Below are 18,359 nucleotides of genomic sequence, written 5' to 3'. Positions count from 1 at the left end.
ATAGCAGTAGGCAAAAAATGCTCCCTTTCTGTGGACCTGAAAGATTTAGGTGGAATACCAGCTGTCAGATGGCATTTAATTCTTGTCAAATCTCAACACTGTCTTGAGCTGAACAAATGACATCTCCCAATAGTATCTGCTTCTGGGAGAGGCCTAACTACCTCTTTTCTTACGTTTTCAGCAAACAACCATCATCCTGGCCTCACTCATTACTGACTACCTATCAACCCTCATCCTTTTCGTGTTTTAAAGGGTCCCTTCTCTGCTTCCTGAATCCAGGTTCCAAGCGTCAGATTTCCTTTTTCTCTCACATTTTCTGCAGGAATAGGACTTAGAGAAGCTTCTCAGTCATACCACAACCAAGTAAGACAGAAACATTATGTCATATTCTAGGAACACAGGAACTCCTTCATATCTTTGTATTGTTTAAACTAGTAAAAAGTATTCAAGCTACCTCAGGAAACAAAAAATTTAATTTACCAATCTCTCTGGTTAATGTTATCTTTTAGGTCCTCTAGAATATTGTAGAAAAACTGGGCAGCAATTGAATAAAATAATGTCAGTTCCTCAGTGGTAGTTTTGAAAATTTGCCTGACTATATTATATCCTTTGAGTAAAATCACAGCCCCTTCCTTTCCCAAGGAAGACCAAGAGGAAAACGTTTTGAGATAATAGCACAGGTTTAACATTCACTGTAAATGAGGCAGATATCCAGATTTAAAGAGGGTATTGCCAGGAAAGATCTACAAATGACTTTGAGTCAATGAATTAATAACGATCTTAATTTATATCAATCTCAACACATACAAATTTTTCAACTTAAGTTTGAGGACTCATAAAAGTGAAATCAGCTTAGGACTTTTCATGCTAAAAGTAGGGATAGCTTCATATGCAATGATATACTCTCATCTAATCGAGACTCCAGATTTGGATTTTGAGACAGATGGAAACTTTTATTAAGTACTGGCACTTCTTAGAACTTTATTTGGATTGAGTCAAACTACATCAACTTAAAAAAAAAAAAAGATTAAAAAGTCAAGGGGATTTTAAAGCTTACTATGCTGAGAAAACTAATCTTATTTTAATTTATTGGTATGCAGGAACACTATCAGCAAAGTTTGAAGAGTAACACCTACTGTGAACATTAATGTGTCAGGTTTCAGAACCCCAAAGTATTTTGTTCCCATAAAATAGGCTGTTTTGTGCTTTAAAGGTCAGAAGAAAACACCCATAAGTGTGCATATATAGGTACCTACGCACGTAATAGTATGTAAAATACTAACACCAAAGAGTGTATATTAAAATATTCAAAGATAGAGGAAAAAAACAACTTTTTAAATTCACTTGTAACCACTTAAATGGTTACAACGGTTCATCATTCATGACGTGCACATGTCCTCAACTAGCATCCTAATTTTCCAGTATTTATCTTCTTTTTATATTCTTGTTTTATTAGGTACACACAGATTTCAGTGACTACCAGAGATTCTCTGCATTGTCTGTGCAACAAAGAGATGGTCTTTCTGGATGCATAATCTTGGTTTGTTCGCATTCTATAAACTAGCATGAAGAAAAATAAACCTATACTCAAGGACTTGCAAGTTTTTGTCTTTTAGAAGAAAAGAGGCCACTATTTACAGTAGAAGAACTCCCTAATAATAAAAATAAAGATTAACGACTATTCATATAAGACATCCAGTGAAAGACTGTTTTAAAAATTGGTGCTGTGGGACATATATTTTGCCACTTACATCTGTGATCATTTTCCCTCTGGTCTTGTTTCTTTCCCTGTGGTTAGCTCGTTTCTGTTTTTGCTGCAGGACTCGTTCCCTGGTGGTGCGGTACTCCAGAGCAAATTCACTAATAATTTTGCAGAACTTATTGATGTTGACTTCGCGTATTGCATAGGGAGGATGGCCCATAAATAACAAGAATGAGTGAAACCTGGAAAACAATGAGTTAATTAATGCAAAGGGGAAAAATCTTTATTGATCATTTATAGGAAAACAAAACAAAACATTTCACTGCATCCATTTATTACTTTATTAACTCACATAATTTTTTTTTGTGCTACAAAATTTTCATGGATTTTTTGCGTAACATTGCCATGGTTTATAATTAAAAACATGAAAGCCTAGTCTATGATAACTTCATCCCAGTCCATTTTCCCAGGCTGATGCAGGAGATAAGACGCTTATGGAACTCTATCTACTTTATATGATTAATTTGGAATGTGAATGACCAATTTCATTTCAGTTATAGAAAAAAAATATTTATTAAGTTTCAATCCTATTTATTTGTATTAAGCAACTTCAAAGAGGCTGCTAGGATGTTGGGGAAAGTCTAGACAAGAAGAATGCAGATTTACAGGCTAGCAAACACAAGAAGAAAAGAATTTCTCGTTCACAAAAATGACCATAAAATTATATTATCTTCCAAGTAATTTATTTTGGGATACTCTCAATTCACAATTTTACTGCTTCTGTGGCATTCATAGCTTCTGCACTATTTGCAACTTTTACTATTGCTTCTATTTTGCATGATCAAAAATAACACACTGAGTGTTTAAAAATGCATGTGAATCCCTTTTAACAGCATCCATATCCTCGATGATAAAAGTTTTCCCAATCCTAGAAAGATGCATTTAAACAGAGACATTTTTGGATAAGTCTACAGAAGTTCTGCAGCACTTAACAGGAAAAAGTTAGTATTTTTCTTACTTATACAATGCATACTATAAACACTACAGTAAATTGGTGAATTCACTTCCCTTCTCCTGCAATTGGTATTTCTGCTTAATTATAGCATGAAAAAGAGGTCATTGCAAAAACAGAAGAAGAACTGAATTAACTTCTCAGTTGTATATTGACAAATTTGGGGTCATTTGGAATGCAGATCCTAATTTTGACCAAAGTAATTTGGAAATTCTTCACTAGCTGGAAAATGTCTCAACATATCATTAATAAACTGAAGAAACATTAATCCGATGCTACATTAATCTACATTAAAGCTACATTAATCCGATGACTTAAACAATGGCTTTCACATATGTGTATGTGAAAAAAAAAGTTTAGGTTTATGCAGAATTATCATGAGTAAGTACATTTCAGAACACTGCAATTAGGGCTAATTTCATTGGATAAAACTAAATCCAAGGGCAAGTCCTAAAGAAAGGAATCTTAAATCTGTCTCCTACTGTTTAGGCATAAAAGAAGTAGTCATAGATCTTGCAGACAGGGGTGGTGCTGCTTACAAAACTCACTGTACAAGACCCCTTTCAGCTTCCACATATGACAAATTTATCATCAGAACTTCAATATTTTTCCACGGCATATTCTTGTTAACCAGACAGCAAGCCAATCCCTCTAAAAAGTATTCAGGGAAGGACAGAAAATATAGCAACTCAGTCACAAAGATGCTAGCTTTAAGGAGTTAGGAGTTCAAAGGCCCAATTATTGCAACATGAGAACAAATGATTGCCTGGATTATTGATTCTTTTTATAGGAAATACAGAAACTTCCTTGAGTAAGGATATGTCTTGAACAGGTGTGAATGAGAACATATGCACCATATACATCCTGGTAGATGTACTTGCTGTAATATGTACCTATACACACTTAAAAAAATCGTGTTATGTCATAATTTATAATTTTAGCAAAGTACATATCATCGAGTACTGTCACCAGTTAAATTCTTTACCTGTTAATTATTCTTCTATGAACAATCTTCAGGATTATGATTCTTTCTGCACAGTCCTTCAGGAACTCAGACATCTTTTGCTTTAGAGTTGGCTTCATCTCATGCTTTGCTATAGCCTTAAGGTGATCCCATGACGCTTTGCACCTTCTTTCCATCTGACACAAGTTTTCCTGGAGTTGTTCAAAGTCAACCTTAAAAAGAGAAAATAATAGAAAATATAACACTTTACTCAAAACGCTATGACAGTATCTTTGGATATCTGAACAGTGCAACTCATGTATAAGACAGGGTCACTCTAGTGGCAGAACAATATTAATTCACGTTATTAATTACTGCTAAATAATTAAGAAATGCCCCTTTCTGTTTTACTTTGTCTATATCTTTCTGTTTATTTTGTCTTGGAGGCCTAGGACCTGAAGAAAGGACAATAAAATACTGTGATGTGCTTTTTCCCTTGCTAAAATCTTCATAGCTACAACAAGCGATTGCATGACCCAATTATTTCTGTTGAGGCAACAAAAACTTTCTCTCACTTTTCCTTAATCCTTTTCTCTACTACTCATAGCTTTTTATACCATGCTTGCTGCTCACTGTAGTATCCAGCCAACACTTTGCCAATTTAGGAAGTACTTGGATATATTCCCTAGCTGTGCACTGACTTGTTAATAGATAATCTACTTCTAATCACAAAATTCATGGGCCAGGATTTTTTAAATCTCTATTCAAAGGAAGTGTTATTTAGTGATTTCAGTACTAACTTTCATTCCTTGATATACATTATGAATTTTCTAACAAGATTATATGATGGTTTTGAAAATCCGTCAACACAGTTAAAATAAATTATTGCATCCTACAGTAATGTTCATCAGGACAGAGGCCAACACGTTCCACTGAAGGTGAAAGAGAGGTTCTCCTTTACTCATCAACCAAAAAAGGTTTTCAAATCACAGTAGTCTAGAGAAGGCATTTAGGATATGTTACTAGTGACTGGACGAAGTGGTGTAAAAACCCTTCCACAGCACATAAGTATATGAACACAAAAAAAAAAACACAAGAAAAATAAAACTGCCCAGTGTGTTCTAAAACTCCAAGAAAGGAAAAATTTATTTTATAATACCACTTCACAGTTCAGATGAACTCAAGCAATAAAACACAGATTTAGCCGTCAGATTCCAAACACAGTAGTTTGCGATGTTATGATCCAGTACTCCAGTTAATTCCTTAATGCTAAATGAAAATCAGTGGCAGAGACAGGTTTTAGTTCACTCCTGCATGAGTGACTGTGCTTGAAAGGAGGTGAATTTTCCTATCTGTGCTAAAAGCTATTAATGGCTGCAAAAGAAATGAGCCTTGGATACCAACTATTACAATTCTGCAGAGGTTTGGAGTAAAGTCTTTTCAGCTGAGATCAATATCCAATGGAAGTAAGTCTCAACATAATTTTTCTTCTTTTTATTTTAAGTCCAAAATTCCTGATATTGGTTCCAACCTCAGTTGGTTATACATCACAGAATGAAGTTTTCAGCTGTATGCAGTACCCAGTGTTGAGACCTACGCTAAGTATAGCCATGAGAAGTGCATTATGATTACAAACCTCCTGGTATTGATTGTATTTGGTCTTGCCATGATTTATAATGTGGTGACTTTTTCCTCTTCATAAGGAAATAAAAACATCCTTTGATCCATTCTGCTATTCAAAAAAGCCCTGGAGGTAGAGCAGCTGTGGGGTTTTTGTTTTCTTTAGCATATCAACGCATATGCTTTTAAAAATAAAAAATAAAAAAAGTCCCTTCCAGGTCAGTATTTTCATTGTTGATGATAAACACATTGCTGCTCTCCATAGATGGTATATCTAAAGCACACATGAGAAAAGCAGCTTTAGAGTACTACCTGCATGACATCTGAAATGCCATTTTTCTCTCTTCACTGTGAATCCAAATGTGGCGTGGACAATGAATAAACTTTTAGTTTATTCTGAGCAGCATCAATCTGATCAGTATGTGACCAACAAGCCTCTCTATTTTATGCACATTTCTATCATAAAACAGCAGGTACTCGTATCAGTGGAAAATATAAGTAAAATACAAATCCTTTTGCAAAGCAATACTTTAGCCTCACCTTAACAGACCATGAAAAATTAGCGCAGAGGTCCAAACCCAGATCAGTAATTGTACACAACTTCTTAAAAACAATCACAGCGTTCAGCAATATCATTGTAATTTTCTTTTTCTTGTCATTTTAGCTATTATTGTTGTTCTGTTTGGGGTGTCTTCTAACAATGGAAGGATTACAAATACAAATACCTTATAATAGCAAGAAATGATCGCAGGGACATGTAGTTTGTAGTTTGATTTGTTTTTTGTTCGTTCTTTCTTGAAGGGAAAGGTGCACTAATTCTTGCCTGCAGCTGTGACTAAGAAGGAATTTAGGTGAGCTTCACATCACGTTGCAGCTCCAGGTGACCTCAGAACAGGAGGCAGTCAGACAAGAACTCTTATGGTATTATTTTATGAGTATACTCCGCTGAATAAAAGGAAATAGTAATCTGAAATTGCCTTTACAGCTTTCTCCTTAGAGAGCAGCATACAATGTTGTGCCCAGCCCCCAGGATTTTGAGGAAGGTGGAAACATCTTCTTCTTCCTCCGCAACTCATTACACTCATATGCAAAAGAGATGAAGCTTGCTGGTCTTACTTACTGTTATCTTCTGCTAAAACTTCAAAAATAAATCTCATTTTTATCTCAGGAGAAAGAAACAGAGGTCTTAGGCTGCTATGCAAAATAAAAGTGACTTTCCTTTCAGACACCGGATGTTTATTTTCATCTATAAATTTAGAAAAAACAACTTTCTAAATGCTTGTAGGATGTAGTTGATATGTTCCTCCTTTCTCCTGATGGGCTCCTCTCCATTTACAATTGTGAGAGAACAGGTTGTGAGGGAACAGGTTGTTTTCCTCTAGAATTTCTTCATCTGGTACGTGCTCTGCACACATTTCCTTTTCCAGCTACATCTCCTCTATTCTCTGGTACTCTTGCTGCTACTGAGAGTATAGAACTCTACTAAAATTATCAATGCTACATCTGATTAAAGAATTCCTCTATTAATATTCAGCCCTTGTATAGGGTCAAAAACTTTACACCTGGATCAAAGAAAAAACAAACAAAAACTAACCAAACAAACAAAACAACATGAAAGAAATAAGTGAAAGGAAACTGGTAAAGCTGAGATTTTTGCTTGAAAAGCACTTATTTTCAAAAATCACTGTATATTATCCTAAGTTGTATTTTGAAGGCCAGTGCATAACTTGTTATGCAGCCTCAATAACTTCATATAAGTTTTCTATTGTTTGCTACTATGTTTATCATTTATTGCTACAGCTTGTTTCTTTTAGTGGTGAACAAATCCAGACATTTTCTAAGCAAGACCCAATTCTCTGCATTTTTATTCTCTCCACAAAGTGCTTTAAACAGTATACCGATACCTTCCCAACGACAAATGTTGCCTTAAATTCACAATAAAACGGCAACTATTTTATCATGGGTACTAGAAAGATGCACATAATCATAGACAAAATCTTTCTTTCTTCAAAGTTCAAGATAGTTTCTACAGTGGACCACAGCTGAGCTTGAGCTGTTTATAACTTAGGGTCAGACCATTCACTCTCACATTATTACAGGGATGAGTTCTGGCAGGGAACATGAAATCTTCCTCTTTTCCTGAGCTGGTTCAGTGCCAGAGGAAATTCTGAGAATTGCTCCTTGCAAATACACTGTCATCTGAGTGCAGCGACCTTCTGTGGCATACATTCAGGAGTCTGTCTACTCCAGTATTTCCACACTGGCTTGCTTCACTGGATGTCACAAGAATTATCCCAAGACCAACATCAGTGCAACCTGCACCCTGTTGGTCACATTGTAAGTGAAGTAGATGCCAGGTCTCAAAAACAAAGTATAAAGGAGTTTCTGCCCACACATTTCTGGTTCTAGGGTAAGAGTTGGCATCCTGCCCGAATAATTTTGGACATGATTAAACCTGAATCAGTCCCCGGATTAAAAATTAAAGATCATATGTGCTTATTGAGGTACGATCAGATAAATCTATACAGTACAAACCTTTCCACTACATTTTAGTTCCTCAAACAATCTGCAATAAACACACTAATATGGGATGTACTTGCAAATGCTTTATGAAAGTCTACACTGTCTGGGAGGAAGGGAAGTAACACCAGCAAGCAGTGATATAGGTCACTTGGTGTTATGGCATCTACAACACTACTTGAGTCATTTCACCTGAAATATTACTCAAACACCACAATGCCGTCAGGCGCCTGCAAAACTGAATTTGTTCTCTCTCAGACCAAATCTGTAAGTCTCATTTGCCACTGGAGCTCTTCCCCCCTTGCCCCAGTCTGCCTCCCCCCGCTCTGCCTCTCCCCTTGCTCTGCTAACCCGTGCCCGGACCTGGAGCAGCAGCAGCAGCTGTCCTTGCAGCTGGCACCGTGAGGAATGACCCAGCCTAAGAGACCTCGTGCCCTCACCCCCAAGCAAGCTTCCTTCCATGGAAAGTAATATGACTTTTGGCATTTGTTTTTGTTTGAAGAAACGTAGGGAAGGCATACTCGAATGATAATTGCAGAGAAATACCTTCTGTCAAGCAAGGCAAGAGAAGCCCTGCTGAAGCAGAGCAGGAGGCAGGCACGAACTTCCCTACTATTTTTTTTTTCCTTTCTCTGCTTCCCAGTGTATCAAGCAGATGCCAGAGGAGCACTTCTGCTGCAATCACCTCCTTTCTCCCCACACATCCCTACTGAGTCCCTGGGGCAGCTGCAGACCTCCTCCTCCCCTGCTTAGTCTAATCCTCAATTCTTTTCTGCCAGCGAGCCTTGTCCCCTGCCCTGTGATGTTATCATTTCCTCCTGCTTGCTCTTAAAGCTGCCTTCTTCTCCCTTGCCTGGTACCTGTAACAAACCATGCACCTTCCTGAAGGAGATGAAAAAAAAAAAAAAAACAGCCAGAAAATTGGTATTTTAATTAAAAGTAAATTAAAATTGAGGGAAGGAGGACAATTCCTATGTAGCTGGCCAGCTTCTGGATGCATGGGGAAAATTATTCAAGGGAATCAAAAAGAAGAAAAACTTTTTAAATAAGAATACTTTTTCATTCAGTAACAGAAGATACTAGTGCTGATGCAATCCCCCTTCCCTTCCCCACCACACTGGTAAGCAAACTGCTAGAAACAGCCCTGAGTTCAACTGCAGACACCTGGGGTCTGCTTCTGTGTTAGGTATTTCAATTCTAGTTCAATACCACTGGAAAAAATAAAAAGATCAAATTAAAGTATGTAAAAAGAACAAATATGCAAGTGCTTACAAACACGGGATCCTAAACAAACAGTAGTCCTGCATGACCCTAGATACTTTTATACAACTATGAATACTTTTGTACCATTTTATTTTTTTTTCTGGCCTTTCTATCTCCTTTTGGGTGAGCCAGTCTTTTTTTTTTTTTTTTTTTTTTTTTTTTTTGTCCTTTTTTATTATTTTTTTTTCCTTTTTTTCTTTTTTGGAACTAAGGCTCAGGAAATTCTCGTATGATGTGTGTATCAGGAGAAGGGGCATCTCTGTTTATCTACAGCATAGAAATTGTTTAGCCTTTGTGGCTTCTGAAACATGTTTGTAGACAAAATGGAGCTCAAAATACAGCCTAATCCACAGTGAAATATTAGTTCTCCTTTCCTGTCAGCTTTCCTAAACCAAGATTTCGCCTACTCTGTGAACATTCCCTTGAAGAGGGCAGCTTGGATGGCTTCCATGTCCTAACTCTTTGATTTGTGGCAGCTAAGATCAAGTGGGAATAGAGCTTGTTACAGTAATCCATCAGTGGTATAACACATGTAGGAACATCCCAAGAAGGGAGACCTTGGGCGTCACGCAGAAGGTTAAGGCTATAATTTCTCTTAATGTGATTTTGTCTGGCCTTTTCAGAATTTCATCCGCTTTGGGCAGGGCCACTAGATCAGCAAACCACAGACTGAAAGACTTTGCTCAATTTTGCATACCCTTAGACCTAAAAATTTTTTAAAAGTGACAGCATTGGGTTAAGCTTCTTCCCCTCTCTAAGGCTGAAAAACAGAAATAGAAGATTCATTTGAGAGTACACAGTATATAGTGGTGTGGATTTTAGGAAATGAGTGTTCTCTTTTGTGGCAATTTTCATTTTTGTGATTACTTTGTGTAAAAAAAAAAGGAATAACTTCTTAACAAAGAGAGGAAGCAGGAAAGGAGACACTAATATACCTAAGTGTGCAGATATGAAGAATCATTCAACATAACCAACAAAAAATAAAAAAATCCTAACATGAGAAACCAGCCTTAGCGAAGGCAATAAAACGGAGCCTAAACACAGGCTGTACAAGAGGAAAACCAGCACAGCAGAGACAGAATCCAAAAAGCAAATACCTAAGGACAGAAAACAAAACCCACAAACTCCTTTATGGTATCTAAAAAACCAGAAAATCATGTCAGAGGTCCTGGATCACTGGGGATGAGAGAAACTGAGGAAGACAAGAGTTAGGGAAGGGAAGCAAGATGACTTCTTTTTGTCTAACTTCATCACCAAGAAAGTCAGGGAGAAACCTATTCTGGCACTTGTTTTTATTTTCTGTATTTTCTTTGTTAGTAGACATGAGCAAATAGCAAGTATTCAATTGCAGACACAAATGTGTTGGAGGAGGATGATAGCTTACAAAGCAGTAAACAACCAGAAGACAAGAATTCTAAAGGCAATTAAAATAATGCCACAGGCTAAAATGAATCTGCTTTCACTATACTTATTAATCTGGGGAATCAGAGGAGAGCAAAAGTTTCACCTATCTTTGACAAAAGCAGCAAGGGTGATTCAGAGGACTGTAGAGCTTCAAGCTTTATTACTATACCTGTTACCTGGCTGAAAGAATAAATAAAAATTGGAAAACAAAACATCAAAGAAATCACTAGATTCTGAATATGTTTATAAGCTGGTGAACAGATGAGAGCAAGGAACAAAAATTAGACTTTCAAAATCTTTACAAGAAGCCTCATGGGAGGCAACCTATGAAGTGTGAGGCTGAAAGCAAAATAAAAGAGTTTATACGTATTGATTGTCATCTGGTGACAGGGTTAACAGCAGGTGGCTTGTGGTTTCTACTAAATATTTAAAAACTATTTGAGACCAAGGAAGCATGCTGAGAGGGTAAAATCTACAGATGGCAAGAAATTAACTCAGATTAGCCCTGACTTCAGAGGGCTATTAGGGATTTCAGTGATAAGCAGTCAGCCTGCTTCAGCAGATCATGGTCATTACTTTAGATTGCCACGAAGTGCACTCTGCAGGCAGTAACTTGGAGTAACTCCGTGTCTGGCTGGGTTCTAAATTGCCAGATCAACTCAGAAGATTGCCTGGATGCCCTTGTGAGCAGTCCAAAGATGACTGGTGTCAGAAGAACAGCAACAGTAAAAAAAAAAAAAAAAAAAAAAAAAAACCAACACAAAATCTCAGGCTGTCTAACAAAAGACAGTATAAACAGAATGGGCAAACATAGTAAGCATGAAATATTTGTACGAAGAGGTTAGAATGCTGTATTTACTATTATTTAACACATCCCAGAAGTGAAGATGGAGAAAAAGTGTGGAAATGGGTGTCTAAAAAAGATGTGGAAGGATTATTTGAAACACAGACAAGGTTCTGAGCAGCCTGGCTTAATTTGGCATTTCAGTGAAAAGGGTGATGGACCAGATGACCTTCAGAGGTCCTTTCCAAAGTAAAAAATTCTAGGATTTTATGAAGTAGGGAGATAAAAAAAGTTTCTACTGTTCAATATACTCAAGACAGCAAATCCTGAAACTGGCAAATGCAACAGCAGAAAAAATTAGATTATGAAACTCATTGTCACAAGAACTTTTCTAGGAGCCAAAATAAGATTGTATTTTTGAAGTAAAAAAAAAAAAAAAAAAAAAAAGGATTATGCAGTTTTTTCCCCTCAAAGTATCAAAACAATGTGTTTTTTGGAAAAGCAATCATTCCTCCATTTGATGCATATAATGAGTATTATGACTCATGAAAAAAAGATTTTATAGGAAAGATCCTCCTTCTTCAAAGCTTCTTGTGCTCTCCTCTCAAGCAGCTGGTATCAGCCACTGTCCAATTCAAGACACTGGACTAGATGGGAATTATAAACCAGAATTTTCATGTTGGTTATCTCCTGGTGATGTTCTGTCAAATTTATTCCATTAATGAGTAATGCATTGTTTTTAAGAGTCGTCCATGAAATTTGACACACTGAGAGCCCCAAAAATGAGGTTTCAGTATTTCTATCGTAAGTACTACCAATAAATACTCTGCATTCCAAATTAAGCCATTGACTAGACTTATGCATTAGTAAATCGATTACCACTTTTTAAAAAAAGTGGCTGCTGCAGGATTCCTTTATTTGTTTTTATCCTTCTTAACTCCTCCTCATCAAACTTGCTGTCATAAGGAGGACAGTAAAAGAATTACACAAGGTATTCCAAGGACACTTTTATTCTGGAGACAATTTTATTATCCCAAAAGCGTATTCTGTCTAGTGCCTTTGAAATATGTAAAGAGATGTATCTGCCTTAAAGAAGAGATTCCTCCAAACCACAGAGTAAGTAAACATATTTGAAGATATTGGTAAAATAAAGTAACCATAAAATAGTTCCTAATAGTTATATAACATTAATTATATGTATAAGAAACATGAAAATGGCTGTCATAACATGGTGAGGAAACCATCCGACAGACAGATATAAAGCTCAAAACACAGTGTTCTGGCATCTTTGATGTTCCGTGAGGAATAATGCAACAAGTCCACATTCGTAACAAGTTCTGTGACCACAGAGGAACAAATCAAAGAATAAAATTAAATCTTAAAGATTTGACTTTACAGAGGAGCTTATAAATCTACATATTTACCCTCTAGACATACCTTAGCTGACCTAGTGATGGCCCCGATCTCTGAATAAAGATCAGTGCTGTCTGGGAACTTTTCCACCACCATAGTGCAGACATGGTGCAGGAGGGACTGCTTATGCACTGTGTCCTTGACTTCTGGAACCTTCTCGAGGTAGCTCAACTCAAAAGCTTTGGCCTGTAAGACAGAAAACAGGAAGAAAATAAAAACAAAAATGCTACTCCATCCCATCCCATGCAGATTAGTAGACTAAAATGATTACCAAGCAGGGGCAGAAGGAAAAGATGAAGAATCTTACAGAAAAAGAAACTTGCTTTTATTTTTATTCTCATAACTTGCTGAAGATTAGACCTAAAATGAGTCCTTCTACAGTGAAATGACTCATGACAAAGTTCTTCATTTTGAATGGGGAGCATAAACATTGAACTCAAGGGAGTTACACAAAGAGAACGCCTAGCTCTAAATTTCCTTCATGTTATGCAGAAAAGGGCAAAGAGCATCCATGAAACACAAATGAAAGAAAAAGTAGGTTCTGTTTTCTAGATTATATTTCTGGTCAGCAATAAATACTGGGTTGTAACTGTCATAATGGTTTTCACTTCTGCTTTTTGAAGGAAAAAGCTCAGGGGAAATGCTGGAACACCGGGCTTACATTGGTTCCATTCAGAAAGTTCCCGATGGCTAGCAGAGTAGAAAGGATAAATCCCAAAGTTTTATTGTGCTCCAGTTGGTCCATTCCTTCTTTCAGATCTAGAAGCGGTTCTGCAACTTCCTGCCACGAGAAGAGAAACAAGAAAGTGAAGGCTGTAGTTGGCTATAGCTGCTTCTAGTTTTTAATTCTAAGGTTTAGATTAATTACTGCAAAAAGTTCCTGAACTGGCGTCTTGCAGAGTGTAAACTAGCCATGTGTGCTGGCTTTCTTCCATGTTCCAGCTGATAAATCACATGCAAGGACAGCAAAGAAATACATAAAATACTTTCCTAATGTTGCTTGTTTACGTATGCATTCGCCTTACTTGTCCTTGGGATTATTCTATGGTTCTGAATAGGAGATACAGTATCACTGAAAAGGCTATTGCACCTGAATTAGGGACATGAACACCCCTGGTCCCAAGTGAAAAAAGAAAGCTTCTTATAACTATTCTTTCTAATCTTCAAAAAACAACCCCCCCAAAAAAGTTAGAACTCTGGCTGAGTTGACATTCACAGCCTGACCCTAAAGCTTTCTTCAAACGATGGTCACCTCTGAGTTTTAGATATCATTTTGTGCTTGTGTGACTTTAAAAATGGGGGAAAAAAAAACACACACACAGAAAACAAAACACAAAACCTCGAACCCCAAACTAACGAAAGACCCCACCACCAACAAAAACATAAAATACTGCAAAAATAAAGCTTTAAAAGTGGTCCCGTTTTGATCTTTTAACTTAATGCATTTTCCATCCACACACATTGTCTGGGTATAGGTATGTGAACTGATAAGACTTGAAAACATAAATTCAGTTCCATTACCTCGGGAAGTGAACTACACCAGAGAGTTCAAAGGAAGACAGTGAGGGTAATTGAGTTGAGTGAGCTTGTTTCTATCTTAGTGTGAGGCCCAGGGTTATTTATTTTATATGCACAGTTACAGTTCACATTGTTCCTATCTCCAATTGCCATTCAAAGAATCCCCGAGCAACATTCTTTTCCCAAATTATTACACTTTTTATGAGCTAAGAAGCCAAAATTAAGCTGTTATTTTAGACCAAGAGGCAAAATAACTCTGAACTTCACTGTCTTGGGGAAATACAACTGGTCATTCAAAAACTATACTGATATTTTACCACAAATAAGAGCACAAATACAAAGGAAACATGGATTTCTAGTCACTACAGAACAACTCAACTCTCAACTTAAGAAAACAGTATGGCAAATTTGAAATAAATTAAGAAATGGCACAGTGACCCAAGTAACTTCTACATCAGAGGAGAGCTGTTAAATCATCCAAGACTTTATCAAGTTAAACTAAAGTCAATAAACTGCTGCACAGAATTCTTTGAATTGGTTTACAAGTCAGGACTGATTTTTTTTTGTTCTGTTTTGTTACATTATGGAGATGAATCACAATGCTATACATCTGCTGCAAACACAGATTTTCGAACCATTATACCTGCATCAACTTGCAAACTGTTTAAAAACCTTTCCTAGAAGGATGATTTAAAATATTCTGAGGATAGATAAAAAGGTATCATAAAAGGCTTCCAAGAAGGCCATACTGTAGCCTTTTATTTAACTATTTACATGCAAGCTATCCATGCTTAAGCTTTCTTCCATATAGTGCACATTTATCATTACTCTTTGCTTTTGAATTTATGGTAGCATAAAAACAAACAAACAAAAACCCCACAAAAAAAGTGTGCTATGTACCATATTAACAGGGGAAATACCCATTGTTGCTCCCTTTAAAACTCACCTTTTACCCGGAAAAAGCATATACATAATGCAGTTGCCCCATATTCTTAGCTATATCACATATCCTTTTTACCATGTTTTTGTTTCTGACCTAGAAATTATGCTTGAATGAAATTTGAGGGCTGGTCTAGAATTTTTGGTGGTGAGACATCTGATAAAGCCAGGTAAATGCTTATGTTATTAACATGCATAGCTTACTGTACCTATACAAGTTCACAAGCATGCTTTATTGGGAGGGGTAAAAGCTTTGGATGGGAATTTTGGAATGACAAAAATGTAATTTGCCATATTTGTATTTAAATGAGACTGGCCTGCATAGATTATCATGTAATTTTAAATGACCAGAAAGTATCAAGACCATACTGTACAACTTAAGTTCTGCTGCATTTTTAAAATTTTCAGACAGTTTAAGTATCACTCAAAAGCACAATCTTGGTGATGCTATTTGTCTAGCACACCATCTCTGGGGAGCCTAGACTTAGGGGTAATCTTTCTGCTCAGAAGAGGAACTAAACGAAGCTCTTTTCTTTACCAGTCAAACTTTTCTCATTTCTACACCTGCTTATCTTCATTTATGATCTTTTGAAGTTGTCAGCAATAAGGATATATTTGCCCTCAATGACCTTAATAAAAAAATAAAAAAATCAGATTTAGGACAACGGAACATTCTATTCCTCTTTCTAAGACCTTTAAACTCCCTTTAAGATAATCAAATTTGACAGCATCTGCACCAGAAATAGTTCAGTATAAAGAGGTAGCAGTAACACAGTGTCATTGTTTATGAACAGAGCAATCAAAAGACTGAAAATGAAGATTTAAAGCTGAAACTCTATCTCCTCTGTGTATGTAGTTGAAATACATTACCAAAAGAAAGGTGAGAAAAAGGTGTTCCAGTGATTAACTTGTATTAGGCATAAATGTTAGATACATGTTAATACTTCAGAATGTTATACACATCATCAAACAGACAATTTGGAAAGGGTTTTCCTTTTTCAATGCATATACTTTCACATGCATATACTTCGATCCAAAATAATGCATTGATTTGATCAAGTGTCACAGCTTACAGTGAAAGCTGCAAGTGTGCTGTAACTGCCTATAAAGTGCAAAGAACGAGAATTTCCTTCGCTTTTAGCAGTGTTTCAAATGTTTCAGAGAGCAAGTTAGAAATACTAGGTATAAACATAGATTAACAGCCCCTGCTAACTCAGATCACATGAAGGGAACAATTTAGCCTTATGGTAACTTCAAAGCAGGATAAATAGCTATACCAGAGGAGAAAAAATGGCAAAAAGTATTCAGACCAGATACATATATTCTATGTTTTATAAGTCAGAAGTATAAATTATCTAAGATTAAAGTCACATTTAAGAAAAATGAATATTAGCTTGATAACATTTCCTAAAATCTAAGAAAATGAAGCAGAGACTGAATAATCTTGACAATACCATCTGGAAATCAATCCATTCTTGTTATAGCCTTTGCAATATCCATGGCTAGATAAGCATAAGACATTTTTACAGAAGTATGTCCCACTTCTCAGAATCCATCACACAATATTATGTATAATAATATATATAGGAGAGAGCTGCCTGAAGAACCCAGAGCAACACACAGGGTATGCACTAGAAGTGCAGCAGAGAGTTCCTGTACTGAAATTCCTGAAAGAGATTGTGGAAGTCAGCAGGTAGCTGAAATTGCCTTCACAGTTTGATTCTGTTTCATCTACTCACCGTCATGCTGTAATTTTGAAATTTTTGTATGTGATTTGTCATACATGATACAACCTGACTATAGAGTTCTCTGAATAAACGCTGTTCATGAAAAAGGTGGTGGCAGTCAACTGTGACCAAACTGAAAAGAACACCCCTGAAGGATGATCCTATCTTTTGTTTACAATTTTGTAAGAGAGCTATAAACAGAAATAACTTTAATGGATAGTGTTTTTCTTAGTTCAAATGGATGTAAGATCAATATTCTCATTTTACGATGTATGCGTGAATCCTGTAGTCCTCATTCAACCTTTGTCCAAGGAAAAATTCTTACTGCTCTGAGATTATACATTTCCTGAATAACATCTGGAGCAGCTGTGGTAAGGAATTAGCCCTCTTCTTTGTTCCAATGTCATTACTGCCTAATTAAAGGAAGGAAGACATAATCTCTAATTTTCTTTTATAGAAGAAATAGATTATGAAGGATCATTTCAGCTGTTTCCAGGTCAGCCACTGAAATAAAAGTGACTTATTAACTGTTTCCACAAAATACACACTCATATAATAATGAGGACAGAGAAAGATTAAGCAAAGACTTGGAAGACTGTCTACCTCAGCCTCCCCATGTTTGCCTCACCTTTTCCACTATCTCATAGTCCATCTTGAAAGCCCAGAGCTGGAGCCTGGCGGAGAGTTCGCTGATGGAGGAGAGGGTGAGAAGGAACTGCTCAGCACTGCCCAGGGGGACATCAGGGTTTGCCAGCTGTGCCTCCTGGATCTTTTGCTTCTCCTCCTCGGTTGGGATCATGGTCAAAATTTTCTGCAAGGGGAGATAAAAAACAATAGTCAGTTGGAGGGGCTGAGATGCTTGTAAGGGCTGGGCATGGGGACGCATCAGTAGCAAGGACACCAGCAGCAACAAGCTTCATTTTGACTTCACCCAAGCTTGTTTGATGACAAAGTGAAGTTTTTTTAAGGAGCAAAATTTTGTGGCCTGTGTTTTACAGCAGGTCAGTCTAGATACTAACGTTTAATTTATCCTCCACATTTATGCATGTTCCAGTGCACCTGTAGATATAAACAAAAAACTTGAGGACCTATTACAGCTGGAGGAAGGTTTCTTACAGCACAACTTGACAATTCGCTCTAAGCGAAGTGGCACACTGTGCTTTTTGGAAGGAAGCCTGGAGAAGGAGAAAAGGCTGGTTCTCGGAGTAGATGGGATGGATTAGATACCACTGTGTCGCACAACAGGAACTCCTGTCCCTTGCTGTTCTCACCATTTACTGTTTTTCATTTAGATTGTTTTGACTTTTATGAAACATGAAAACCATTGCAACATACTAGGGCATTCCTAAAAATGTCACCCAAAGTGAAGACAACTTCCCAGGGAACACTCACTGAATACACAGTTATGAACTGCATAACATACGGTCTTTTTCTCTTTTGATCTGAAAAGTCCAAAATATTGATGAAAAATGATCTCAATATTTTCAGTTTCTGCTGCCAGCATGGCTCAAAAC

The 18,359-nt window shown here is 36.8% G+C and overlaps 1 protein-coding gene across 3 annotated transcripts in view; it reads right to left on the bottom strand.

The window, feature by feature from the left end:
- FHOD3 (formin homology 2 domain containing 3) overlaps window positions 1–18,359 on the bottom strand; it is a gene marked incomplete at its 5' end in the record, with an annotated part of 402,496 nt that overhangs the window by 23,350 nt on the left and 360,787 nt on the right. For all 3 annotated transcript variants that reach the window (XM_084282072.1, XM_084282074.1, XM_084282073.1), the window contains 5 exons: window positions 1,752–1,944; window positions 3,700–3,890; window positions 12,686–12,847; window positions 13,323–13,442; window positions 17,474–17,656. In XM_084282072.1, the coding sequence (XP_084138198.1) occupies window positions 1,752–1,944; window positions 3,700–3,890; window positions 12,686–12,847; window positions 13,323–13,442; window positions 17,474–17,656 (849 nt within the window). The remainder of the gene's footprint in view (window positions 1–1,751; window positions 1,945–3,699; window positions 3,891–12,685; window positions 12,848–13,322; window positions 13,443–17,473; window positions 17,657–18,359) is intronic.

Source organism: Netta rufina, assembly GCF_964035555.1.
Source record: "Netta rufina genome assembly, chromosome: 2".
Lineage (NCBI taxonomy): Eukaryota > Metazoa > Chordata > Aves > Anseriformes > Anatidae > Netta > Netta rufina.
This window is presented reverse-complemented; position numbering and strand designations above follow the sequence as displayed.